The sequence below is a fragment of the Mandrillus leucophaeus genome, unplaced genomic scaffold, assembly GCF_000951045.1.
Source record: "Mandrillus leucophaeus isolate KB7577 unplaced genomic scaffold, Mleu.le_1.0 Scaffold122, whole genome shotgun sequence".
NCBI classification, from domain to species: domain Eukaryota; kingdom Metazoa; phylum Chordata; class Mammalia; order Primates; family Cercopithecidae; genus Mandrillus; species Mandrillus leucophaeus.
This window is the reverse complement of record NW_012100543.1, coordinates 399,662-427,569: the sequence shown is the minus strand read 5'-3', so window position 1 is coordinate 427,569 and position 27,908 is coordinate 399,662. Positions and strand designations below refer to the sequence as shown.

At 47.9% G+C, this 27,908-nt stretch overlaps 2 protein-coding genes across 7 annotated transcripts in view; one reads left to right on the top strand and one right to left on the bottom strand.

The window, feature by feature from the left end:
- Positions 1 to 3,916, top strand: part of GDF7 (growth differentiation factor 7) — a 5,818-nt gene extending 1,902 nt beyond the window's left edge. The window contains exons 4-5 of the mRNA XM_011971447.1: positions 2 to 51; positions 2,897 to 3,916. Coding sequence (XP_011826837.1) covers positions 2 to 51; positions 2,897 to 3,858 — 1,012 coding nt within the window. The 3' untranslated portion in view covers positions 3,859 to 3,916. The remainder of the gene's footprint in view (position 1; positions 52 to 2,896) is intronic.
- Positions 3,917 to 16,533: 12,617 nt separating this feature from the next.
- LDAH (lipid droplet associated hydrolase) overlaps positions 16,534 to 27,908 on the bottom strand; it is a 171,492-nt gene continuing 160,117 nt past the window's right edge. For all 6 annotated transcript variants that reach the window (XR_001005071.1, XM_011971398.1, XM_011971400.1 and 3 more), the window contains one exon: positions 16,534 to 19,587. Coding sequence is in view for 5 of the 6 variants with exons in the window: in XM_011971398.1 (XP_011826788.1) it covers positions 19,396 to 19,587 (192 nt within the window). In the remaining variant the exon portion in view is untranslated. The remainder of the gene's footprint in view (positions 19,588 to 27,908) is intronic.

The following is a 27,908-nucleotide window of genomic DNA, read 5'->3' as shown; positions in this document are numbered from 1 at the left end:
GCCATGGTCGCGCGGACACGATCACCGGCTTCACAGACCAGGCGACCCAAGGTACTTACACCTCTTATGTGCCCGCCCATCCAGTCAGGTCCTGGGCTGAGACCAGCCCCGCAGCCGTGCCGCCGCTCCGTTACATTTGGGGCCGCGGCCCACCCTCAGGTGACAGAAACTTCGCCGAGGCCAACACTTTCCAGCCCGCTGCACCTGGACTGTGGCGAGAGTCGCGGCAGCTCCCGGGGCCCGGTCCCGGAGGGCTGACTGGTCCCTCTCCCAGGTCGCCCTGGCCTTGCAAGCCGGCGGGTCACTCTCGAGGCGGCAGGCAGAGGCTAAGATTCGCTTCTTGGGGAAGGGTCTGGAGTGGCCTCGGGCTTAGAGCCCTCGGAGAAGAAAGGAGGGCAAGAGTTGCGTTCCCTGGAGTCACACCGAGAGGAGACTGCACAGTGGTGAGGGTGATGGCTGCTTCCTTGCAGCCATTTCTGCAGCTTCCAGCCTCCTGGAGGCCACACAAATTGGGGGAAGCCCAGGGAAAACTAGGGCAGAGGCAGGTATCAGACTAAAGTAAATCGCCCTGGAGAGGCTGGTGGCATCACGAGGTATGAGGAGTGCCCTGCTCAGCAGGTTGGTTTGGGTGGTCATGGCTTGTATGTGTGTGACGTGTGTAGCTATGGGTGCCTGCGTCTGGTGCTGGGCTCCTGGGAGAACCAGAGGTCAAGGATTCTGGTGGTGCGGGGAGGAGAGGCCTGCTGGGGACCCTGCAGGAATGCAGGCCTCTCTTAGACAAGCACCCCACCTTGTTCTGCCCTGGGCCTTCCAAAGGTAGGATGTAGGTGAGGCTGTGGTGTGGCTGCTGTATGTCATCTGGATTTTATTAATCTCCATTGAAATCACTAAAGCAGACAGATAGAGAAAATTTAACTAATTTCAGGCGGAAATGCAAGTAATTTCGGCTTTAATTCTATCCAGCCAGAGACCCAGCATGGAGGGCAGGAGGGAAAGAAAGGCGAATAGGGTTGGGAAGTGAGCGGGTGGGGCTGAGGCTCCCTGCTTGGGAGCCACTGAGTCAGTACACCTCAGATCCTAGCCTGGGAAGGCAGGCAGAGGCCTTGCAGTGACCAGGTCATCCATCCCCGCCAGCACATGCCCAGTGCCTAGCACAGACTGCTTTATTTTGGGTACCTGGACATCCTGGTACTCAATCTCCAAATGGCCCTATGGTTCGGTTAGAACTATCAAGGCTTCTCTGACGGCCTGACGTGGTCCCTGGGCTGGATGCTGGGATACTTATAGGGAGCCCTAGTTCTGGTGCACAGGGACAGGGAATACTCTAGACTGAAGGGTGCCCTGTAGGCTCCCAGGCTGCAGAAGGGGGTGTGCTGGGCTGTAAGCGGGCACAGGCACCAGAGTCTTCTTAAGGTTGAGCTAGTTCTAGCATGGTCTCAGATAGGAGATAAATCCTTTCTGGGGAGCTCAGCTTGGCTGGTTGAGCCTGAGAGGCCTCCTTTCCCTCCTCCCTCTTGGGGGAAATGGAGTGGCAGGGCTGGTGAACAGGGAGAGGCAGAGGATCTGCAGGGAATCTCAGAGAAAGTGCTCCTTGTGTGGCCCCAAGTGTGCTTCTCCAGCCTCCCTCTCCACCCTGAGTCTCAACTTGGAGCAGAGATGCTTGAGGTCCCCAGAAGCCATTGACAGGGACAGAACCAAGACCTCAGGGCCTGACATTCGTGGCTGGTGAGCAAATCCCCAGTGGTGGGGGGAGTCTGCACAGTCTCTCCGAGTTTAGGGGCAAAACGAAACCATATGACCTCCTTCAAAGGGAGCTCCTTATCTGCTGCGTGGTGGAATTTTAAATTTTTTTTTTTTTCTGAGCCCAAAAAGGAAAAAAAAAAAAAAGTGTGTCCACATTGGAAATAAAACCCCTAAGCCCGAGATAAGTTACTACGGAGGGAAAAATGAGCTCGCGAAGGGACAGACAGGCGGCTCCTGGAAGCGAGACCTCATTCCGGACGCTGCCCTCACTGCAGCAAGGTCATTCGGGGATGCCGGTCATTCGGGGATGCCCCGCACCCCTCCGGGAGGTTCCTTTGCCGCCTTTCCCCCTCTTTCGGAGGCCGCGGGAGCACCAAGAGGAGGTGCGTTTGGGATTGCGGTCGCGAGCAGCAGCTCCCATTGCTGTAAGACCTGAGACCTTGGGCGAGTCTGGCCCCCTACCTAGGCCTCGGTTCCCCTTCGGCAGAGCGAGGTTGGACTAGAGGGTTTTTGTGGCCGTGCAGACGAATTCTCCTGGACGAATCGCCGATCTCCAGCCTGCATGGGAGACCGTGGCCAGCGGTGATGTCCAGGCTGGGTTGGGGGAACAGTGGTAGCGGAAGAGTTTTCAGGAGACAAGAATTTTCCGTTTTCGCACAGCCGGGACTTTCGGCTCTCCTGGGGGATCAGCAGGGCAATAACGATAAGTCTCCTTAAGGCCCAGGACCTCAGGAGTGGGCGCACGACTTCTTTTCACCACCGGAACTCTGATCTCGGATTCTGGCCCCGCAAGTCCATGGCTCTGGGTCAGGCCGCGGTAGCCACCTTCAGTCCTGGTCTTGGGTGTAGGGGTGCGCTCCTGGTCCCGCGGCTCAGGGATATGCAGTGATGTGGGTTGTTGGGGTGATGGGACTTTTGGCTTCCTAAACCAAAGCCCGGTTCCGATAGCCTGGGCGAAGGCGTCTGCTGCTCTGGGCCAGGCTGGCAGCGTTCAGGCTGGGGCAGAGACGCGGGGTTGCGCGCTGGCTCCAACAGGCCTCGCTCCCATATCGAGGGCAGCTGGGCCATTTGCTGTTAGGAGGCCCCGCGCCGACAGTGTGCAGTATTCGCTCTTACTCAGCTCTTTCTCTCTGTCCCTGCCGGTCCCTCGCAGACGAATCTGCAGCCGAAACAGGCCAGAGCTTCCTGTTCGACGTGTCCAGCCTTAACGACGCAGACGAGGTGGTGGGTGCAGAGCTGCGCGTGCTGCGCCGGGGATCTCCAGAGGCGGGCCCAGGCAGCTCGACTTCCCCGCCGCTGCTGCTGCTGTCCACGTGCCCAGGCGCCGCCCGAGCGCCACGCCTGCTGTACTCGCGGGCAGCTGAGCCCCTGGTCGGTCAGCGATGGGAGGTGTTCGACGTGGCGGACGCCATGAGGCGCCACCGTCGTGAACCGCGCCCCCCCCGCGCGTTCTGCCTCTTGCTTCGCGCAGTGACAGGCCCTGTGCGGAGCCCTTTGGCACTGCGGCGTTTGGGCTTCGGCTGGCCGGGCGGAGGGGGCTCTGCGCTAGAGGAGCGCGCGCTGCTAGTCGTCTCCTCCCGCACGCAGAGGAAGGAGAGCTTGTTCCGGGAGATGCGCGCCCAGGCCCGCGCACTCGGGGCCGCTCTGGCGGCACAGCCGCCGCCAGACCCAGGAACCGGCACCGGGTCGCCAAGGGCAGTCACTGCGGGCCGCAGACGGAGGAGGACGGCTTTGGCCGGGACGCGGACAGCGCAAGGCAGCGGCGGGGGCGCGGGCCGGGGCCACGGACGCAGGGGCCGGAGCCGCTGCAGCCGTAAGCCGCTGCACGTGGACTTCAAGGAGCTCGGCTGGGACGACTGGATCATTGCGCCGCTAGACTACGAAGCGTACCACTGCGAGGGCGTTTGCGACTTCCCTCTGCGCTCGCACCTCGAGCCCACCAACCACGCAATCATTCAGACGCTGCTCAACTCCATGGCGCCAGACGCGGCGCCGGCCTCCTGCTGTGTGCCCGCGCGCCTCAGCCCCATCAGCATCCTCTACATTGACGCCGCCAACAATGTTGTCTACAAGCAATACGAGGACATGGTGGTGGAGGCCTGCGGCTGCAGGTAGCGCGCGGGCCGGGGACGGGGCAGCCGCGCGGCCGAGGACCCCCAGCTGATGAGCAGCAGAGGGCCAGCCTGTCACCGAGCGTGGGTGCAAGTCCGATGTGACCCAGCGCCCTCTTGGAGGAGGGAGATCACACGTTCACACTGACACACACTCGTGCAGTCACACACACATTTACTGGGGACAGCATGTGAAAGCCTTGGGAAGAGATGCCCTGCCGGTACCGAATGTCAGAGCCTTGTGTATTTTGCAAACAGATAACCGTGGCGCCCACTGCCTCCATTTGGGGAGAGGAAGGTGTTTGTGCTTATGTTGCAGTAACAGGCACGAAAATCAGGTAGAAACGGGTTAGGAAATTGGAAGCTCCAGAATGGGAGAACCAAAGGGGTACTCGAGCATGTTTTATCTCACCCCTTCTTGTCTCTGGCCCGACGTGGGGGCATCGCTTCCCTGGGTGGCTGAGCGCTGCGTGGTGCACTCCGTGATCCACTGCAAGGCTGTAATGCCCTTTCCGAGGGTTTGTGTTGCATTTGGCCGTTTACTCTGGAACTGTTGCAAAAAGCATCTTTTTTTTTTTTTTCTTTTTTAACTTTTAAAATTTAACGTGCCCCTGCTTCATTTTTGAAAGGGAAGTTTTGTCTGAAAGAAGGTGTTGTGGAGCTTCCCAGATTTGTGCAAAGGTCGGTACCGCCCCCCCCCCGCCTTTTTTTTTTTTTTTTTTTTTAAATCAATTCCAATTGGAAATGTTCTGGAAAGTGGAAAGGATATTTTTCTTTCTGTGGGGAAGTGAAATGGGGGAGGGGTTTAAACGGCTGAGTCTGATCTAACAGGATATTGGGGTGGGATAGGATCTGCCAAGTTCAGAAGCTCCCCAGCTGGTCGGGGGAGATGGTACCCATGCTTTGGGTGGCTTAGGAGGAAGTTAGTGCAATGGCCGGGAATGGGGAAGGTGGGGATGGGGGAGGGGAGCTACTGCTTTTCCTAGAGACCTGCCAGGAGGTTTTCCTAAGAAGCCGGGGAAGAGACTCTCAGGGCTTGAGAGGCAGGGAGGTGTCCTGGGTCCCACTCCAGCCGAGGACTCTGCCACGTAGGTGCAAGCTCCCAGGGGCCGACCCGGGCTTGTGCTAGTTATCAAGTAAGTCGGCCTCTGCTTTTTACCTGCATTCGCTATGTTGTTGCTGTAGTTTTTGGCAGTGCGATAGTAACGGGAAGTGAAGCCACACAAAAGTGCTTTTGTCAGACTTCAACTCACAACCGAGATCTTTAGAGCAGGGGGAAGGTCTGCCCCTTCCCCTCATCAGCTCCTTGGCTTGGCTGCTGTGCCCTTGGAAGGGCAGGGCCTTGGTGTAGGGGAGCAGAGGTGGAAGCCTATCCCCCAGTTGCCAGATTTTGCCCCGAAGAGTCTTATCGATGGGGGGATTTTCTAGGCATGTAAAAGTGAGTTCGAACATTCAGCCTTCACTGTTTGGTTTGATTTGTTTATCCCTGGGAATCCTTTGTGGCTTTTTGTCAGTAGGCTGGGAGAGGGAAACTAGTTGGACTCCACCTGTCTGGGGTGAGGGCTTCTTAGAATAGCCCCGCAGCCCTCCCAGTGCATCTGTGTGATGTGCAGGACTTTCCCCTTCAGAGTCCTGGGGAGCATTAATTCCACCCTGTGTTGGATGCAGGACAATTCATACACATTTTCATTCTCAGTGATTACACTCTTGAGAGAGAGAAGACAGACATAGGATTTAGATACAGCTAATTTACTTATGGGCCCCACCTGAAGCAATTGGTTTTCATCCTGTAAAATTCTCCCAAAAGAAAAAAAAAAAGCACGTGTTACTCTTAAAATTAAGATGTCCCCCTTCCTACTATGTGAATTTATATTCTGTGGCTGTATGAGTAGCTATAAATAACCAGAAAATGAACAGTGTCTTCAGGTTAAAAATTTGAAAAATATCCCAAAGTGGCTGCGCTGGTACAATTCCACCTTATTTTAGTGACTGGGCAAAGATTGTCCCTAAATTTGTGGATTTTGCCAGAGACGCCTCACTCTCGTTTTCTAAACGAAGCTTGTCATAATGAAGAATTATATAAAAAATATAGCACTAAAGTGTTAAAAGTTGTAGTATTAGAAGGTTTAGAAAGGAAGTTAATGACAAAGTGCAGTTAAATGTTATTTTGAAGAAAGTCTAGGGTATTTAATATCTTTGGATAAAAGCAAACATTTTGATAGTTTTTTAGTGACTAGGAAAAACAATTTTTTGGGCAGAAATGTCTTTAGCCTGGCTTTTTTATGGTAGGGAAAAGAACTGTCAATTTCCCCTCATTCCTTCTGATGACCTCCTTCTAACGAGATGTGTTGTGAGTGGTGTGGGAAGTAGGTACCTTCCTGCATCTTGAGTTCAGGTGGCACCAGGGGGAGGGGTGTTGTCCTTGGACAATGACCGTTCCTTCCATGGCCCCATACCCTCAGTGTGCTCTTTGTTTACTGGTTAAAAGGAATGCTTCCCAGATTTCTCTGGAGCAGGTGAAGCCCCCAGGGGCCACTCTGCCCAACCCTCTGGCATCTCAGTCCATTCACTAGGTGAATGCAGAGGATCCATTTCACTTTGTAAAAATGACAACAAAGGGCCAACACATGTGGGACAGACGGCTTTTTGCTGCTAAGATGTGGTTTAACTAGCATTGCCAAGATGTGGAGAAAAGCGTTCTGCCAACACAGTTGGTAGTAGCACCCTGAGCTCTCTTCTAGGTAGTGGGGGACAGGCCTGGGTGACTGGCATGAACTCAGCTTCTCTGTTGCAACCCCCAGCTGGAATCTCCAGTCACTATGGATGGGAGAACTGACAGGCAGAGAGAAAGCATGTCAAGACTGTGAGTAAACGCTGTCCCCTCAACCCCAATCTGAGCTCACCAAAGTCTCCCTCCTAAAGTAAACAGAATTTTCCATTTCGTTGGGAGAATTGTGCACTACTAGTTGACATCATTTGAACCATGATTTCCAGGTGGTGAGTAGGATTTGGTATCCCTTAGGGAGCTCGGGGCAGGCCAGCTGGGGCCCAAGGAGGGCTGGTGCTGGGTCTGTCAAACACGAAGATAGTCTGGTCACTGCTGCTTGAAGCCAAGGCTTTCGTGTTAAGGAGGATCACCCACACTGGCAGGCGGGCATTTCCACTGATGCCCAAACACACTTGCCTTGTTGAATCCTGACTTTCCAAGCAGCTGCGCTGGGTCTTCCAGAGAAGGTGGCAGGCTTTGCCGTCTTAGCTTGGGGAAGTCAGGCTGGAGCTGTGCTAAGTCATTGTATCCATGCTACCCTTCACCGTACCCTCCTGGCAACAATATGAGGTGTGGATTTTGTGATAGGAGAATCCAGACTCCACGAAGCCCAGGGCAGTCTCTTCTCCCTGGCAGCTCTCATGATGTCGGCAGGAGTGGGCGCCTCACCTTGGCTACTGAAGAGAGTACCGATAATCCCGTGGATGGAACAGGACAGAGTGTAATTCAGTCCCTACACATTGTATATGCTGTCGTCAATTTCATTTAAACCCACAGCAGAAAACAACTAGGATTTGTAGACTGATCTTCTTAGAGCAGGGAGAAAAATGACGTTCTTTCCAAAAGCAGCTAGTGCAGAGATAAAGTCAGGCTCTTCCTGTGCTTGAATCTGGTCTCCAGGAAATCCAGTGGCAGGAAGAGAGTGTCCTGTGGCTGCCTCTGGGTGCACAGAATCACTGGGCCTGGCTGATTCTCATGAGAACCTGTCATCTCAGGGAGACAGACCTCCCCCTGGCCCTCAGTGGGCCATAGGCCAAGAGGCCTGAGTCAGATCGCGCAGTGAGCTGGAGGGAGCAAGGCTCTGAAAGCGGCAGTCTAGCAGAGGGAGCTTGGGCCTGCGCTTGCCCCTCAGAAAGTGTCTGGATTGGGAAGGGAAGAGAAGAGAAGCTGCCGAGTGAACCCAACAGCCAAACTTTGGGCGAGTGGAAAGTAACTAGATCCCTCTGGGGGATGGTACATCTGAGCTGCACCAGAGTCAGAGCCCACTGTGGGCTTCCGAGTGCCCAGAGGCAGCTGCTCCCTGCGCACAGCATGGCCTGCGCCCGCCTCAGGGGAGGCCACTTGGGCCAGGGCACCACAGGGCGTCTCCTGAGAGAGGTCTGAGGCTAGTTATGGGCAGTCACCTCCCTGCTGGAGCTTCATCTTCTGTCCTGTAAAATGATGCCCTCTCCAGTTCCAAGGTTCTAGGATTTTACCTTGCCCTAAAACCCACTCAGACAGCTTGAAGGCAGAGCAAATGTGACGGCTCCTGGAGAAGGTCCTCTCCCAATCCCAGTCCCAGAGCCATGTCTTACAGGTTTTGCAGCTCTTGCCTGTGCGTGTGCGTGTGTGTGTGTGTGTGTCCATTTTACTCCTATCCTCAGTAGGTGCCTCATGGATGTGCTTTGAATTCCCCTGGGCTGAGGCAGGTGCGGGGAAGGCCCGCACCTTGAGGGTGGGGTTCAGCTACCCAGAGCCAGGAGCTGGCTGAGGGCACTGCCCACCCAGCTGCAGTTCCTCCTGTGCTCAGTGGGGTGGGTACAGCCACACTCAAGCTGAGACTGTCTGAGAGAGCTAGTGCTGGGAAGGGCTCTACCTGCTGCTGAGGCCTCTGCAGGCAGAAGAGGCAAGGCAAGGCTCTGCCTGGTTGGTCACCCAGACAGGGACCTGGGACTGTCCCAGAAGCCCTGGACGAGGCAGGCAGGACTGTCCCAGAATGGACTCCTTGGGTCCCCATCCCCTCCTCACCACCATGCCCATGTCTGGCTCTGAGGTCCCCTTGCAGCTTCCCAGGAGAGTGACCCTGGGGTAGCATCAGACGAGCTTCTCTCTCTCTTCCTTTTTATGATCTGGAAAATGGTGGGAGAGGTTAACATAAAGAAGCACCAGAAGGGAGGACCGAAAAAGATGTTTATTTCTAAGTTTTCAGACAGCTTGGCATCTTGTACCTGGAACCTCCTGACCATACAGACTGGAGCAGAGCTGTCTTCCTCCCTCTGTGCTTTTATGGGCTTTAATCTGTGTGCACAGCTTAGTACATCACAAATAGTAACTCAGAGTGAGGCTGTAGTGAAAGAAGCCTATTTTTTTTTTTTTCAGGAGGGCCACCGTCCTAGCCTGAGGAGACACCTGGTGGACACAGACTGCAGGGAGAGGGTTGAGAGTTGGCCTAGTGAATCACAGGGGTGAGTGAGGGCCCAGAAGTTGCCACATGAGCTCTGATCATCATTCATGGGTGCTGTCTGCCCATCACCTGCAGGTACCCACCTTAACCAGAGCTTGGCTTGTGGCCTGCAACTTGGCGACAGGCCTTTGGCTGGGCAAAGTTTGGGCTGGTGCTTCATAGTGGCAGGAGCAATTACAGCAGAGCAACCCAGGATGGGTGGTCATTGAAAAATGGGTGTGAAGTCACTGAAAAATCAGACCGAGTTTCAAGTTATGCTCACAGTTGCTGAAAAAGCAAAAATACGCCCTTAGAGCAGCAGAGCAGCAGAGCAGCGTGTGGCGGTCCACTTCCTCCTCCTGTGCAGAGCTTGCAGGCCCCTTCTAGCATCTGTGCATGGTGCGCATGTGTCTGTGACAACAGAAAGGGCTGGTTTCTCTCACACATTTCCCTGACAATGGCAGGGAGGCTGCAGCGGTCACAGAAACTTCCGGAGAGACGTGTTTCTGTACAGTCAGGTGAATTTGTTGGCAGGACAGCTTGGTGACGATATAAGAAGTACCGTTTCACTTTTTTTGTCAGATGAACTTCCTTCTGCTAGTTTAGAAATGCTTCACTCCAGAGAGGGCCACCTGGTAGAAGCTGTATTACAGAAACTTTTAATCCCTTTTCTATGTCAGGGGATGCTGAGATAAACTGTCTAGAAAAACAAGGCGAAGCTTCTGACTGTCACACCCAGGCCACTTCCGGCAGAGTGGTACAGAGCTGCCAGGGCGTGGCCAGCTGCTTTGCATCTGCATTCCTGTTTCATGACCTTTTGTGTTGTGGGCCAACAGGAGTGCCACGTAGTGGGGGCTGGAGATTTGGCCTGGCAGGAGGTGGGCACGTAGCTGTCTTCTCTGCAGAATACCTGCACTGCTCCATCTGACCAGCAGTGGCAACAGCCATACCCAGTTCTGCATCTAGCTCCTGCCCAGACCTTTGGCTGCCCGAATCTAGAACCATGGCTGACCAAAGCGAGACTTCCGAGTAAGGTTAGTTCACAGGCATCCTGCTGAATTAGGAGACAGGAACTAATCCGAAGTTCACGGGGCTAAACTTCCCTCGAGGACATTTCCTGAGCTGCAAGATGGGAAGGGACAGCACTGAAGCTGGTGAGCTGGTGCAACTGCACACACCTTTTCTCTGTTTTTCAGTACTCACAGGTCATCCTGGGGAGATCTCTCATGGGCCATGGGCAGCCCATGCCTGGATTTTTTGGTGAATGAGTCCAAAAAGCAGTGACCAGGTGGGGCTGAGGGCCTCCCCTTGCCTGCGCCTTTTTATCTCTGAGTGACTGAGGGCTGCCAAGGCCAGACAATGCACATGTGTCCTGCATCCTCCCCTGGCCTGGGGCAGCAGCAGCTGGGCTTGGGGTGAGTAGGCTGGCTTGAGGAAGGGGATGCCCACAAGCAGGGCTCATTTCCTGGGTCAGGGCCTGTCAGACTCAAAGTCAGCCCTCTAGCATTCTGTTTAAAAAATGATGACGCAGTTCAGTGAGAAAGAAAGCTCAGGATAAAATGTGTTTTCTGGCGGGGAAATACTCACGTGTTCTAAGCCAGGAACAGAGACTCTCAAGAGAGGCATTCTCTGGCATTCTCTGCCTTGGATAAATCATGGATTAAACATGAGCATCCTTAGAATAATTTTATTTTTGTATTTCACTTTACACTGTAATGCAAACAGCTTTTCTGTTTTCTTTGACAAAGAATCATAATTGAGTCACTTTCGGTCTTTTAGCTAGAAGCATTTCACCCTAAATGAAAAGTTAATGCATTTTTTTACAAGGATTAACATGCTAACTACAACTTGCCCTTTCAGCAGATGACAATAGGGGTTCTGAAAAGTTTGGACAAAGTCTTTTTCTTTTTGCATACAAATAAAGCAGCAGATCATTTCTCTGAAGGTTGTTGCAGAGTTCCTGTACCAGCTTACAAAATGATGCTGTTTAAGTAGGCCTTGGGTGGGCAGCAGAATTCTGCACGTGACGAGTGGCCTGCAGCTTAAAAAGCAAATTTCATCTGATTCCAGTATTGTGATTTTAAGGAAATGGTAAAACTCAAAGTGCTGGTAATGCCATCAAGGCTCAACACGCCATTTCCTCAGCAGCTAAAGACAAAAATAATTATTTTGGTGAGGGGATAGAAGTCCTTTCGCTTTGCAGTGACACCCACTTTTTCTTAGCTTGGCTTGGGAGTAATGAGATTGGGGTGTGGGGGGACATTAAAAACTCATTTAAGGCAAACTGAAATCTCCTTCGTCAGCATTCTTCCTGCTGGTGTAGCCAGAGCAGAACTCCGAGGCTTGCAGGCTGGGCTGTCTCCTTGCTGCCTGGCCTGGGTGTTTATTTGGGCAACGCAAGCTGACGTCGTGAGGTGTTGCCGATGCCTAGGCCAGCTAGCAGGGAGCCCTCCCAGGGCTGGTGGAAACCTATGTGTATATGTATTCTCAAATTTAAATAGATTGTACATAGTGAAATGTAAATGACATGTAAAACAGCAATCTCTATTTTTCTTATTATATAGCAGTATATATTTGTTAAACGTGCTTGTATACTCTTCATTAACCATTTTAATATTTTGTACAGATAAGTTGATTAAATATTTGATTCATAAAACCGCTCATGACTGGTCTCTAAAGGAAAACATTTTCAGCTTTTGTTACTCAGCCTTTCTGTGTTACTGTAGTCCTCAACTCATTAATAGAATAGCGGCCAGCTATTGAGGCGTTGGGACTGACTGCATTTTAACAGTGGGAGTGACATAGCAGGCCTGGCTCTACTTGCCTTTGTGCCGATCATTCCCTGCGATCATTCTCCTGTGTTGTCAGATCAGGTGTGAGGCTGGGGCCCTCTGGCATGGGGGGCCGCACCCTGGGTCTTGGTGATTGGTACGAAACTGCATAGGATGCTGCTGCACACAGCCTCACATGGCATGAAGTCACTGCACAGCAAGGTAAAAAACATCAAGCCTGGGTTCAGGAAAGGAGGCCAAAATGCAGTGGAAAACATTTTCTCTTCGGGAAATGAGCATGATAATGTGTAGAGTGAGCGCTGTCATTCCAAATGCAGTTTGAGTGGACAGGTTTTCTGTGTTTATACATCTCAGGCTGCTGCAGGACCTGTCTCACTCCAGAAAGCATGAGCCCTCCCCTCCTGGAGGCTGCACAGTTAAGTCTCTGAAATCCCAAGGCATAAAGTCCCATGGAAGCCGCTTCCTCTGCAAGGCCAATTACATACTTCACAGAACCCAATAAGGTCCTACAGCAAATCTGACAGGGCCTTTCTTGCCCAGTACTCTTCGAGACAAGTACAAAAGCCTGTGCTCGGTGACACCACGAAGGATGCAGCAGGACAGGATCAACCACACAGCATCTGTTGCTATCCCAGCTCTTGCACCTGACTTTTGCCTACAGATGAAGGAGAAATCTATTTAATGTGTTCCTTAAATATTTCTGGGAGAAGACTAACGACAGAGCAGCAACTGTAGGAAGTTGACAAGGACTTGGCCTTGTTAGTGACTTGTTACCAGGATTACCTCTTTTGGGATAGGGAGCCTGCTGGAGTGACCCACCTTTTCGTCAGTGATGGCAGCCCATGTTCATGGTGAATCCAATAGCCCACAGTTTGTTAATGCAGGTTCCTATGGTCATGTGACTTTCTGGTGAAAGATCAAGAAAGCCTGCTTTCTTTTCACTACTCCATTTCATATTACTAAATAAAGGAGTCTCTTTCTTTGGAAGAAAAATAGTGTTCCCCTTTCAACTAACTCATTTGGCAGGTAAAATAAATGTGTAAGTTCTACGACCGTGTCATTGAAAACTGGAAGGTCTTGTCATGCTTTGTTTATAAGCATCTTTTTTCATTTTCTTATTTTTCAGTCTCCATTTGACCTACCACAGCATTCTGTGGTTAGAGTACACATTCAGTAGAGTAGTAGTCACAGAGAGAAAGGAAAGTTGGGGATGGCATTTAAAATTTTATCTAATTTCCCAGACACTGATAAGAGCACATCTAAAAGGCCTGTCCATGACTAATGGTAAAGGCGGCTAAGACTGACTTCTCCACTCCTTCCCTGGTCCTGTGAGGTCCTGGATCTGCCTCTGATACCTGCTCATTTCCAAGCAGGCCAAGGCAGAGATGCCTCCAACTGCTGTTCCATTGATGGTGGTGCCCAACGTGGTCATGGATGCATGTGTTCTTGTGCCCTAGGAACCCTGTGACTATCTGCTCAGAAGGGACAATGATCTGGGGAGAAACTTGTCCACTGCAATGTGCCACCAGCATGCAGCCCTATAGGCTGTGGGTGTTTGCCGAGTCCTAATCACATGCAGGTGCGCAGCCCTTCACAGTGGCCAGTAGGAGGAGGAAGCCCAGATGTTCTGCAGAGCCTGAGCTGGGTGGATTTGCAGAGGCGGGATTCTAGTCCCTCTGTGAGGGAGGGAGACCCTGCAGGTGCACCGCGCCCCCTGACTGTAATGGGCGCCCAGTCACAGGGTCACATTCTCATCCCAGGGAAGAGGAATTTTCCCATAGACTTACGCAGCAAGGAAATCTATCCCTGTGTGGGGAGGTCAGCACAGGCCCCTTTGCCAGAATGTTTGAGGAATGCAACACAAAATGAAAATGCTCGATTATCCCAGAGCACAGTCGTGTGTATTGTTGCTGTAATTCCCATTTGGGGTGCTGCGCAGGGTTAGTGCTCAACGAATAATAAACTACATATTTGGTAGTTGCTAATACCCAAACTCCAGAGGTTTTCTAATTGTAGTAGAATGGAAGTAACAGTTGCAGCCGTATCAGACAAGATGAATGGGACACAAGGGATAGTGGCCTTGCTTCCTTGCAGTCCCCCAGTGCCAGACACAAACAGTCTGCAAGGATTCAGACATCCTTGAATCTATCTGACCCAGTTGTGCACAGCTCTGCTGGGGAAACACTTAAGGGATGAAAGAGCAAGTGTCCATGTCTGCACTCCCACTGATGTGTCAGTTTTAAGATGAAGAGGCCCTGAGATGCGATTTCCTGGTAGTCTGATCCAATGTGAGAATTGCACTTTTTCATAGCTTGCCTATTAGGCATGGTATAAACTTTTTATTAATTTAGATAACAAAATTTATAGACTACCCTGAATAGCAGGGTATGCCATTCAGGAGGGAAGGGCCCTCATTACTCAGACACTTCCCATTAGGACCCATATTCGATATGCCCTGACAGTACAGAGATGACTAAGACAGAAGGCCATCTTCTAGGACTCTCCTGAGTGAAGGGGTGTTGGTGAAAGCAGGGAGGAATAGACTTCAGAGACACAATGCCCACAGCAATGATAAGTCATTCAGTAGACATAGGCCAGGCCAGGGGTCATGAAGGCTGGCAGGGCATGGGAGGGTGGGAAGGACTGCTCTGGGAGGCAGGAACAGTTGGTATTTTGGGCCATGTCTCATGGGGTGGGGAAAAGGATGGGTATTATCAAAGCTGGAGCAGTGATTCCTGTACAGGGGAGCCCACAGGAAGCTCCCGTGCCTGGCATGAGACCAGGTGGCTATGGAAGAGTTGCAGAGGTGCCGGCCATGTGACTGCAGCCACAGCACTGACTCCCAGTATGTGGGCTTGCTTTTTCTCAATCCACTGCCTTATGCATTTTTTTGCCCTTTGAAAACTGGTCTCTGTTATAGCTTTCATTCTTTTAAAACTACTCATTTATTACCAACTATCTACTCTGCACTTCCTCTGTCAGTCGGGTCCTCATTTGCCCTTTGCGTGGCTCTCTTTGCCGGCTCTCCACTTTTGCTAGGCTTGCCCCCTGTGGCCTCCAGGAGGCAGCATGATGCAGTGGAAAGAGGGGATGAAGTGGTGGCTCTGGAGTAGAGGCCTGAATTGGAATATGGCTTAGTTCATTTTCTGTTGCTATAATGGAGTACCAGAGACTGGGTAATTTATAAAGAAGAGATTTATTTCTTACAGTTCTGGAGGCTGGAAAGTCCAAGATTGAGGCGCTGGCATCTGGTGAGGACCTTTGTGCTGCATCCTCCCTGGCAGAAGGTGGAAGGGCAAGAGAGCATGATAGAACAACAGATCATACTCGCAGCCTAATAGCATGCCTTTTTATTACTGGCATTAAACCATTCAGGAGGGAAGGGCCCTCATGATTCAGACACTTCCCATTAGGACCCACCTCCCAGCAGTTGCCCTGCGGATTACGTTTCTAACACGTGAACTTTGGAGGACACATGCAACTACAGCAGAATCCCAGCTCTGTCATCTACTAGCTGTGAGGTCCTTAGCAAGGCACCTCAGTGGTGATGTGTATAATGGGCACAGTGAGAACATCACAGGATTGGGAGGCCTAACTGAGACACTGTAAAGGTGTAGGGGTGAGCAGCGGGGGTAAGAGATAATCCTTATCTGGATTAGCTCTCATCCACTCCAAACCACCTATCCAAGTTCTACCTGTTCTAGGACTAGGGGCAACCTCATCCTCTTCTCTTTTCCAAGAGCTTTCTCTTTATAGAACCGTAGAACCACCCAGAGCTTTCTCTGTCTCTCACTCATTCTCTGAGGATGCTCACCCAGCATCACACTCAGTGACACCAGTCTTGCTATAGAGATGCCTTCAGCCTGGTGGGAAGGACCAGACCCATGTCCTACAGATACTCCTCACCTGGGCCAATATGATCACTTACCCATGTCTGTATGGGGCACAGGCAGGAATTTCAGTCCTCTTAAAAAGTGATTAGAAGAACACTCATATGAGCTTCGCTGTCCTCAGCATTCCTGCAGAAGAGCTTCATTCAAGACCCTACAGATGCATTTGTTCACAGAGCACACTCAGTCCCAGCCTCCAACCTCTCCTTAAGGCCCACCCCCAAGGGAAGGAGCAGCCCAAATATATCCTTGCCTCTTCTCTTCTGCAAGAGAAGGCCAGGCACAGAGATGTCTCATGCCACCTAAGAAATGCTTTGCTTCCCACATCTTTTCTAAATCGACGTTAGAACATCCTGGGCTGTGTGCAGGGAGGCCTACATGGGCTGAGGCCAGAAAGCTGAGCCAGGTGAGCAAGTGTTATCCCTGCATAAGAGCCAAAATGCTGACTGCTGGAATCAAGTTACAAGCCTGGTGAAACAGTGCAGGGACTGAGATACCACAGGGTCCTCTGCTATACTAAAGAGAAGAGAAATGAAAGGAAAAAAAGAAAAACACGTTTGCTGTCCTCCTTTAGGTACCATTTTATAGAGCATCTACCATATGCCAGGCAACATACTAAATGCTATATGCATGACCTCATTTTATCTCCCTTAAAAAAAATGAGGAGCAGGGAGGTGAAGTCTTATGTCACAAACCTAACAAATGACAGATCTGGGATTTGAACCCAGGTCTTCATTTACTGTGTACAAGAGGAAATAGCCTTTCTGGAAAAGAAGCAATGAGACACCGATGCAGGAGATAGCATGGTGGGATTTTAAAATAATTATTTTTACAAATTCTAAAACATCTCAAACTTCCAAAAAATCTGCAAGTACAAAGAACATTATTTTCCCCTCAACCATCTGACAGGAAACAGACATGATGGCCCTCACCCCCAGATACTTGCGTGTCTCCAGTACAAACAAGGACACTCTCTTACTTCTCCCCAGTACAACCACTGAAATCAGAAAATTAACAGTGGCATCTTACTCCCAACTAATCTTCAGACCTCGTTCAAGTTGTGCAAATTGTCCCAACAATGTCTTTTATAACAAAAACATCCAATTCACAATCAGATGTTGTGTCCAATTGTCACGTCTCTTTAGTCTCCTTTATTCTGAATTTTTTTTTTTTTTTGCTCTTTTTAAAAAATTATTTTAGACACAGAGGTCTTGTTTTTTACACAGGCTGGTCTCAAACTCCTAGCCTCAAGCGATCTTCCCAGCTTGTCCTCCCAAAGTGCTGAGATCACAGGTGTGAGCTACGGCACCCAGCCTGGTTTTGTTTTAAATATAATGTAGGATGAAGAAAAATCAAGCCTTTGGTGGTCCCTGTCTCTCCAAAGGTTGAGTGGAGAAGCGTATGGTGAGAGGCCCTTGGTGGCCATGGACATCAGGCCACACAAGCCACAGAGGGCTTGTGGAGATTCTGATGGCTCAGAACAGACTAGGAACAAACATGGGCATGGTCAAGGCTCAATCGCTGAGCACTAGGTAACTCTGCAGGAAGTTAAAACTTTCACAAAGACCATCTATGTGGTTGACTGGGACATACAGCCAGAGCTGCTTCTGGAAAATGGATTTCATCCACTGTCCATTTTAGTCTAATCCCTAATGAAACAGAATGAACTTCAGTCTCTTGAAATCTGATTCTTCCACCTATGAAAAAAGCAATGAGAAAGGTGGCTTTTCATTTTAAAAGAGAGACTTTGAGCTGAGTCTAACTCAGGAGAACTGCTCAAATTGTACCCTCTCTTCCCAACCCAGAGATCAGGCCAGATGAGATCAGAAATGTTGGTAAAACATTTATTTCAAAAATTAATTTGGTGCTCAGATGATAAATACAAATTAAGAACCAGTATCTTTCTTAGGCTCTAAAAACCAGAAATAAGACACAATTTCATACATGCAGACTTTTGAAATATGGAGTAATGTTTAAAATAACAGCTAAAAGAAAAGCTCTGAATGTTACTCTTTATTCTGGTAGGTATGATTTACCCAGTATTGTTTATGTGCCTTGATTTAGTATTAGTGAGTATCTCCTGTATGCAAGGCACTCAGAGCCATGATTCCTAGTTTCTAATATCCAATTTCTAGGCCTCTCATGCAGATGCCAATAAAGGCTCTGTGTGCAGCCCTGTGCTTATGGCCTGTGTATCTATTAGCTCTTCCCCTTGGGCTAATAGCACTCCTTGTCTAGAGCTTGGCTTTTCCCCTCTGAGAAGTTACTTGCTGTGATGTAGAAGCTATGCCAAAGCACAGTAACTCATTGAGCACTAAGCAGTAAGTTGGCAGCAAATCAGAGCTGAATCTTTCATCAGGGGGCTTTAGGTTTTGAGGGGAGGGACATCTCATTGTCCTTAGGGAATGATAATGCCATGAGGGATTTCCTCTAGGAGAAAAAGGAATATTTCTGATACATCATCAGCTGTCACTGCAGTATGTGTTTCTCAAGATTGGGTCAATTTAGGGGAGGCAGCAATATTGTCAGCTCACTCTAGGCCAGGGAACATGTGTCTTCTCTGCCAGACCTCAATGTGTCTAGAGAAGGTGAATTCACATAACTTAATGGCTGAGTTTGGTTCATTAACAAAATTTCTTTCCAGCAAGTGAAGTTAATGCAGAAATAGAGAACTAATGTATGGTAATGCTTTACTCAGCAGTTTAAAAGATGCTTTTAAAAATTACTCACTAGAAGATTTCCAGAAGAAAAGAATCATTAAGTAGCTAAGAACTCTATCCTTCATGGCTAGCACACTATTTGGCTCATTGATGGTCTTTAATAGAGGTTTAATACAAGAATTACAGAAGGAGCAACTGCATGTTGGCACATCCAAACCTGCTTCGGGACAGCCCAGTGCCTCACCATCCTGGCTCTGGAGAGGAGGAGCCTGCAGGGAGCTTACAACCTGGCAGGCTAAGGCTCACCATAGAACTTGCTGGTTGTCTTGTGGCAGGAGGCACAGTTGGGGTCCTTCAACAACTCTATCTGGTTAGCTGACCACGGTAATGTCTGGTGAACCTTATTCTCTGTCTAGTGCAGGTACATTAGACGTCACAGTGATTATCTCAGCCAAGATCTATGCTAAGTTAGTCTGGGCTCATCTTCATCTTCTGTCTTAAAGGAGACCCAGGTTCACTTCCTGCTCCTGGAACGTGAGTGTATCCTTGTCATAATCACATACACTTCACATGTCTAACTATACTCTTAACATTCACTGATTTCTTTTACATTTTCTAGTAGGTATTTCATAATTTCCTCCAGAAGAGCCTATTCTACAATGTAATTCAATTAAAATCAAGTACATGTAGACTTTTTTTTCATCTGCAAAGATCCCGCCTACCAAAATAAACCATATGGTGCCACTGGGCATCTCGTGCAAACATGAGACTCTGTGTAGATCACTGTGTTCCCTGAGTCTTGGAAAATGTATGGTTAAACCTATGGAATGATTCATCAACTGTGTTTACTTGAGCCTGTAACATGGCGAGCTGAGAGATGGTTTGTAAGACAAGGGTTCTCACTTTCTTCATTTCTAGTATCAGTCTTCAAAATTAAACATTTACCTACTAAGTCTAGTACACCGACTGCCTCCATGTACTGGCAGTGGGGGCTTGTTCCTCAGGCCAATTTACATTTTGGACAGGTCATCCTTTAGGGAGTCAGCAATCATGTTTGCCACTTCCTGGTTAAAATGGGTGATGAAAGCATGAGGTATGTTTTTCTCACAGAGTCGAATGTCTCCTTCTGGAAAATCCTTCTTAATGTCTTCATAGTATTCTTTTGGACACCAAGGATCTATCGTACCATAATAAAATGTAAGCTGAAAGACAAGACAAAAACATTTTATTAGAAAACACATTCCCTTCCCGACACAGATATGACACCAGCAGCCGGCAGTGCTCTGAGGACAGCACCTATGCCTGGCCCTGGGAGCTAGTCCCTAAGCGCTCTCCAGAGTGTGACTCTCTCAAGGTAGCAAGGCTTCACAATGTACAGGAGTGCACGTAGAAGAATTTGGTGGGAAGATACCCATGCTGGGAGACTCTTGTGTGATAGATCCCTCATAATTCACTGAAAGGACTTACCAGGAAAGTTTTGTGTACTGAGGTTGGGATGGACACTGGAATGAAGGCCGGTGAGGATGACGAAGAGAGTTATTGAGACACAGTCACCAAATGACTAATGACCAGTTAATAAACTTAGTTGTTTCCAAATAGCCACATGGTAGTCATATGGGATATATTTGTTGAATGAATACAAACATGGATCAGATAGACTCAGGCTTTCCAATGTAGCTGATGAAATGTGATCAGAATCCTAAGAAAAGGTTCTATGCAGCCTGTATGTTGATTCAGTGGGGAAGTGCAATAATCATACTTTAGTTGACAGCAAGCAGCTGAATGGAGACAGAGCCTCCTCTGTGGCATTACTAAGACCCTGAATGGATATCTACCTAACCCTGCATGTGATATGTGTGTATACATTGCTCTAGGCTGCTGTGTTTCACTGAAAAACTGCTATGTTCTAGTTCTGTTAGTTCTAAAAATAAAGGCGAAAAAGCAATATCTTATATTCCGAAGGATAGATAGTGGCAATTTCTACAAAAACCAAGAACTAAATCTTAAAGATCCTTTGACCTCTGTTATCACTGAAAGAAAGAGTTGTGCCCAGCTCCAGCTCCTAGCTGGCCAGCTGTAGTCACTTGCAGCTTCCCTAATATACCAAATGTGCTCCCTCACTCACTGAATTGCTTACTCATTCCTTGGATCAGCAAATACACATGGAACACCTACTTTGTATTAGGAACCTGGAACATAGAGATAAGACAGTCTTGGGGAAGGGGAGAAGGGGACCCCATGTACACAAAACAATTTGAGAGCTCAGGTGAGGCGCAGCTGGTCAGAAGTGGTGGGCAGGAAAGATTCCCCAGAGTTGATGCCAGAGTTGAGTCTTCAAGCTGGGGAAGCACACTGTGGGGAGAAGATCAAGCAAACCAAGGCCTGAAAGAGCATGGCATGTGTGGGGAACTGGAATTCCACATGGCTGGAATATAGGGTGGTGGGAGATAACACTGGAGAGGCGGAGAGGGATGAGGTCATGGACAGCATTTTCTATGCATGCCAAGGAGGTTGCACTTTATCCTGAAGTCCACAAGCAAAAAAAGACTGCACAATGAGGTGACATGCTCAGGTCCCTATGTCAGGAAAACCGCTCTGGCCACAACAGGAAGAGGGATTGGAGGGGATCAAGTGGTGGGGGAGGAGGGTGCGGGGAAACAGGCGTTATTGCTTACTGGATAGTTTTAGTGTATCAATTATTAAATCCATGACCTGAATATGGGACAGATGAGACTGATCTTACAAAAACAATGGCCTTTATTACAACAACATGATGTCTTAACCAATATTTAAAGAGAGAGTTCGTTAAAAACACTTTATAGAGGAAAAAATTTACTCCAGAGAGTAAATTATGAACAAGTAAACCTCAAGTAGCAGACTTACTGTGAATTGCTTCATGGAGGTTTCCTTTTTTTAAAATTATATTTCAAATTCTGGGATACATGTGCAGAGCGTGCAGGTTTGTGGCATAGGTATACGTGTGCCACGGTGGTTTGCTGTACCCATCAACCCGTCATCTACATTAGGTATTTCTCCTAATGGTATCCCTCCCCTAGCCCCCTACCCCTCGACAGGCCCTCGTATGTGATGTTCCCCTCCCTGTGTCCATGTGTTCTCATTGTTCAGCTCCCACTTATGAGTGAGAACATGCCATGTTTGGTTTTCTGTTCCTGTGTTAGTTTGCTGAAAATGATGGTTTCCAGCTTCATCCATGTCCCTGCAAAGGCCATGAACTCATTCTTTTTTATGACTGCACAGTATTCCAGCTTCATGGAGGTTTTCTTGGTTGTTACCTGGGGTTCCAGTTTTGCACGCTGCAGAGGGCCTGCAACTTACAGATTTATCACTTAATTCATTCTTCACATTCTCCTACTTTTCCTTACTCCAACCATTTCCAGGCATTCCAAAGCCCCTAAAGCCAAAATTCATTTTGCCATGGTTCTTAGCAGAGTAAGAACTTCTTTTGTTTCCTGGAGAGTGTGAGAGCCCAGCAGTTGCCTGGTTCTTCCTCCTGGTCTCAGCAATTTCTATAGCTCTAAAATGCTGCAACCTCACAAACACTGGGAGACTATCTTGTCCAGTAGTAGAAAAACAAGTTTCCCAGGATCTCTCAGCAACTACCCTACTATAGCTTTGCCTTGAAATACTATCAAGAGTACAAACTATTTGCAGGTATCAATTATCTACCAATAGTGCTGATAACATTAGGCTCTCTCTAAGCTACTCCCTACACTTACCACCAGCAATCTTTTCTATTGTATTCAGGAAATAGGATAAGGAACAGTCGCTATGCAGTTAACTCAGCACTTCCTCAGAACAGGGAACACTGCTGAGAAATCTGGAAAGTCAGACTTGGGTTCATGCTCATCAGGTCTGTTCCTCTGCTCCAGGGCATGCTCTCGCCTCAAAATCTCTGGACCTTGAGGCAGCTACTCTAGGACCCTCACTCCAGTACAAGCTACAGTGTGAAGTCCTATGATAATGGCAGTCAGCTTAAAGGAAAGCCAGATAGAAAAGACCTCATCTAATACAGTCTCCTCGACAAGAAGAGCGTCACTGTATGCACCACTGTTGCTTTCTGCCTGACATTTCAGACTGTTTCCATGAAGAACGTACCATTTACTTTTCTGTGATGCAATTACAACTTGAAATGCTTCCAATGAGAAGTCCAGCTTGATGAGCCCTCAGCACTGAGCATCCCTGTGCATGCAGTTAAAGCAGTGATTTGAGCAGGGGTGATCAACATGGATTAAGGGACCTGACACGCACCTCGGGGTATCAAGAGACAAATATGTCCAAGTAATTATGGGGCACATGTCCAAGGCATGTGCTGGGAACCTCAACAAAGAGTGGTGTCAGTGTTCAAGACAGCAGAACAGTGAGGAGTCTAGACCTCCCGTATGCTTATCTGATTTTATTTCTCAATTCTCTACAATTGTTAACCGTTTGAAGTGGGCCCCATTCGGTTAAACGCCCAACTGATGATGGTGGGCTCACATTTTTAAAAATTTTGTTTTCTTTTACTAGTTCTTTTTCAGGCTATATTCTCTAAAGGGCTTCCTATGAAAGTCTTGGCTTACAAGTAAAACACGTGGTTATCTAATGCCTTTACGTACACTGGCTTGAGATACTTCCTTTTCCCTATAAATTATAAATCACAGGCAATAGATCTGACCAGAGGACTCTGCACCTGCAGCCCTGGACAGGAAAATGAGAAAGTATGGAGTGTGTGGTGGCACTGGTGGGGGATGGGGGAGGAGAGGTGAAGTAGAAAGAAAGAGAAACAACTGGACACCAAAAACATAGTGGTTAACAGTGCATACTCTTATTTAATGGTATGTAAAAATGAATAGCAATGCAACATGATGAACCGATGGGCTGAGAGTAATGGCCAGGCTCTGTGCTAAGTAAGCACTTTATATGTATTATCTTGTTGTATCCTCACAACAATACTCTAAGGAAAGTATTGTATCCATATTTTACAGAAAAGGAAACTGAGGCTTAGCAAGATTAACCTGCTTATTTCAAGCAATTCTGCATTGAAGAGCTGGGCTACAAATCCACAGACAACATTCCTAACCTGTACCTTTTGCTACTATTTACAATTCCAGTAAATAGACCCATGTTATAAAAACACAAAACCTGACAACTGACAGGTCTTAAACTGGATATGAAAACTAACAGAGTGTGAGAGTTGTCAACAGGAGCTAACCCAGCCATCTTTATTTTTATTTACTTATTTATTTTGAGGCAAAGTCTTACTCTGGGCCCAGCCTAGAGTGCAGTGGTGTGATCTCAGCTCACTGGAGCCTTGATCTCCTGAGCTCAAGTGACCCTCACACCTCAGCTTCCAGGGTAGCTGGAACCACAAGTGCATGCCACCATGCTCAGCTAATTTTTAAATTTTTTTTGTAAAGACGAGATCTCCCTATGCTTCCCAGGCTGGTCTCCAACTCCTGGGCTCAAGTGATCCATCTACCTCAGCCTCACAAAGTACTTAAATTACAGGCATGAGCCACAGCACCCAGCCTTCCCAACTAACTACCTTTATTGAAAGCCTTCTCACAGTCTATGTAGCTCTTCTGAGGCACTGTGTGTCATGGGGGTGATAACCGCTGTGAAAGTACTGGTATTGTTAACAAAGAATCACAGGCAATCAGCAGGATGTTTACATTCAAAGGTTTAGAAGAAAATAAATTATTTCCTGTAGTGTATTTCTCCTTAGCACTTGTTTTGGTACTCATGAGAGTTGATAAAAAGTATACATCATTGTGATAGAAACTTTTCTGTTTCCAAATTGTCATGTTAAGTAACCCATTGTTTTCTATTAAGCACAAAATGTAACTTTTTCAGTTCTAAATTTTGATTCCCCAGAACCACGCTTTAGCTTTTCCTCCTGTGTTTTGTGCAGGAAAGTGGATTTATGGTTACTATGGTCTCTTTGCTCATAGATGAACTTCCCTTTAACTCTTTAGTGTGTGCCTAAGGAGACACGTTCCTCCTAAAATACCCCTGCAGGTTGCTGCAGCTTGTCCCCATGTTTGTCCTTTCTCCTCCGTGTTTTCTCTTTCTTCCACTTTTTGGGGGTCTACGAATGGGTACTTTTGGACAGTGAATTACTGAAGCTGATAGATTAAAATGAGTTGCACCAAAAATGACTCTGAATCTATCCCATATCTGGTACTGGGCTAAGTGGCTGACATTCAGAAGTGTGTAAGACGGTCTCTGCCCTGGAGCAGCCCACAGACCGGGTGAGAGAACAGGCCTGTGTAAACTGGCTCTCAAACACAACAGGCAGACAGAGGTATGGACAAAGCCCTACGGGACCCCAAAGCACGAAAACCCAAATTCTGCCCTGAGGGAGTGAGCGTGAACAAAGCTTTGTTTTAGTATACATGTGGAGTTGTGAGCTTTTATGCATTACTAATGGCGGACTTATAGTACGAACAAAGAAATGTTAGAAAGCATCTTATGACTTAGCTAATAACTAACAAAACTCACTTTCAGTGACATAGCAACATCTTAAAATAATAAAAATTTTAAAAGCCACAAATAAAAATATCTATCTGAATTATTTCTGTCTATTCAATAGGACAGTAGGACTACAGGCATTACAGGAATAAAAGGGCTAATAAAATGAAAGTTTTACATATATATTTGCATATATATTTGTTTTGCATATATATTTATATATAGAAAAAATATATATATATAGTTGTTGTTAACCTTATGGATAAACTGAATTTTAGAAGCTCTTTAAGTCATAATTCATCACAAAGTCTAGTTTGGTACAAACGAGATCTCATCAATACAACTTGAAATGTTTCCAATGAGAAATTCCGTTTGATGAGCCCTTGGCACAGACTACTTCGGGTAGTCAATTTGTGGGCTGCCTGTTTTGTAATACAGTGCAGGCCTGAGCAGGGTGGTAAATGGCATTTCTGGGGGTGTCACGTTGAGAGTGAAAGGGCTTCTCATAATGTCTTTATATCACAGTGTGGTAAAGTAATTTTATTTATATTATTCTAAAGTAATTTATGAAACTACTCAAGCTCCTTATGCAGCCAGAAGAGCGTAGTGCAGTGAGTGCAGTGTTAAGACTGTACGGGTCACTGAGCCATATCCACCTGGACTGGAATCTTGGTTCTGCCATTTATTGGTGCTGTGACCCTGGACCAGTTACTTAGCCTCCCTGTGCCTGTTTACTCGTCTGTAAAGTAAGACAGAACTAGTTACCAGTGGGCTAGTTCTGAGGACTGGAAAACAAAGTATATCAAGTGCTTTACACATAGTGGGAACTCTTAAAGGCTGCTGCTTTACAGGTGAGGACAAAGGGAGCTCCTCGACACAGACTGGGCAATAGTGGGGTGGGCTGGCATGGGAGCTGTGCCCTGGTCAAGGAAAAAGAATCCACATGACCTTAAATCAGCCTTCGAGAAAAGATATTCTATTCTGATAAGTTGCTTTTGACATAGTCAGGCTCAGAAAATACATAAGTATTAAACATTTTTTACAATCTAAAGCAAAGTTGTTTTACCATATACTTACCCATTTTCTAAAAAATGTATATGTCATATTCCCCAGATATGATTGCAGAGAAAGACAGATGGGGTAGAAGGTAAGTCACCAACCAAATAAACAGTGAAGCACATCCCTGTCGGCAAGCCACCACTAACAGTCAGCTCCTGGAGTGGATTCTCTGCTTCTACTTTTATAATAAAACCTACTTTTCCTCATAAAGGAGACCTAGAGCCTAAGCTATAGTGCCCTTTGGCTATCCTTGGTTGAGCATCTTCCAAATGAAGGAAGACACTGACATTCTGGGAGTTACTTTTCTTCCTGGTGGGCTCACAGGGTGAGCCTGTGGGTTCCTGCAGCAGTGAAGGTAATGGCCACTGCTTTTCTGAGCAATGCAAGGCTTTCTGTTAGCACTTCATAAACAGCTGGAGCTCCCTGGCAGCTTACACTGCACGGCAGGGCAACCAGGAAGCCAGCACCAGAGACAGTGACCAAAGAGGAGTGACACAGATGCTCAGAGAGATCTATCTTCTCGCCCTTCTTCCAGAGGTCTAAGAAAAAGATGTCATTCCTGCTTTCTCCAGGTTTTCTTTCCTTCTTTGAAATAATTCCCACTAGAACGGGTTTTTCGCTTGTTTCATTGTTTGTGAAAAAGCAAAAGGTCAGATATAAAGCAGTCGGTTGCATACCAAGGGATCAAATTAGTACCTACACATATAGGCCCCCTACTTCTCAGCTAGGGCCCCCTACCCGCCTTTATCTTCTGTTTTCATCCCCTTGCAGCTTTCCCGGGCTCAGGATATAAACTGTTAGGTCCTCCAATGCATGCCCATTTCTGGGGAGAGTCCAGATAGTCTGGATAACAGCAGCAGGTTTCTACCTCTCCCCTCCCTTCAGAGTCAAAGACATGTAAGCCCCAATCTTGCAATGTTAAAGGAAACCAATTCTGTGATATAAGCATCTCCTTTCAGTTACTTAAAAATCTTATCCCTGTTGGGAACACAGGCAGTTGCAAAGTGTCAACATTTCACTGCAGTCTTTCTGAGCCCCTGTTTTTAGGAACTTGCAGAACTGCTAAAGAAAGGGAGATGGTTTAGGGACTTCATTTTTTCCAGTTACCTTGTTTCCTCTCTTCCGTTTATTCCTAACTGGCTCAATTACCATTCATGAGAAAATGAGAACGGAAATCTCCAAAGATTTTTAAAAAGTGGCTGAGGATGGAGGTGAAAACACAAATGCTTCCGGCCCACGAACCCTGCTTCTCTCTGAGGGCAGCAGCAGGAATAGGAGCGCCAAAGGAGGAGTAGGTCCCATGGGGCACTGTGTGGCTCACTCTCCAATAGCTGGAACAACCATCTGTGTATACAGTGGTGTGCAGAGCAGCACTCTCCTTTCTGTGTGGCTAAGATGTAAAGGGCCAGGATCCTCTCCCTCCCACATACAAGCCACGAGGCCATTGAGTGACTGGCTTGTCTCTTTCTCATGTGAGACTGCAGTGAGACGCTAACCCAGGGCTTCTGCTTTCCTCTGGCGAGGCCCTCTGGCAAAGTAAGAGGCCCTGGGCGCCAGTCTCCTCCTGTGTTTCTGTCTTTCCCTGGATCTGTGCCCCAAGAAGGGGGCAGATATACTGGAATGGTTTTACTCAACTAACTGAGAGAAAGGCCAAGTCCAGTTCATCAGACTTCTATGGACTAGAATAATGGGCCCAAGTCTTGGTAAAAATCAAGTACTATTGTGTTTTCCCTCATTATGGTTCCTATACAACAGCTCCTTGAGGCATCTTATGCGGAGTGGTGGCTGTTATTTAGAATGGTATTGGGCATTCTGGGGTCTCTTGGCCACATACTCAGCATCACTAACACCTTTCCTTAACACAATGAAAATATCTGAAAAGGGGATGTGAGAGGAGGAACAGTTAGGCAAATAATCTTTTTAAAGTACTCAGAAGCATAACTAGGCTATAATTAACTTTGTAATAGTAATAAAAACATTTATTTAATGCTTA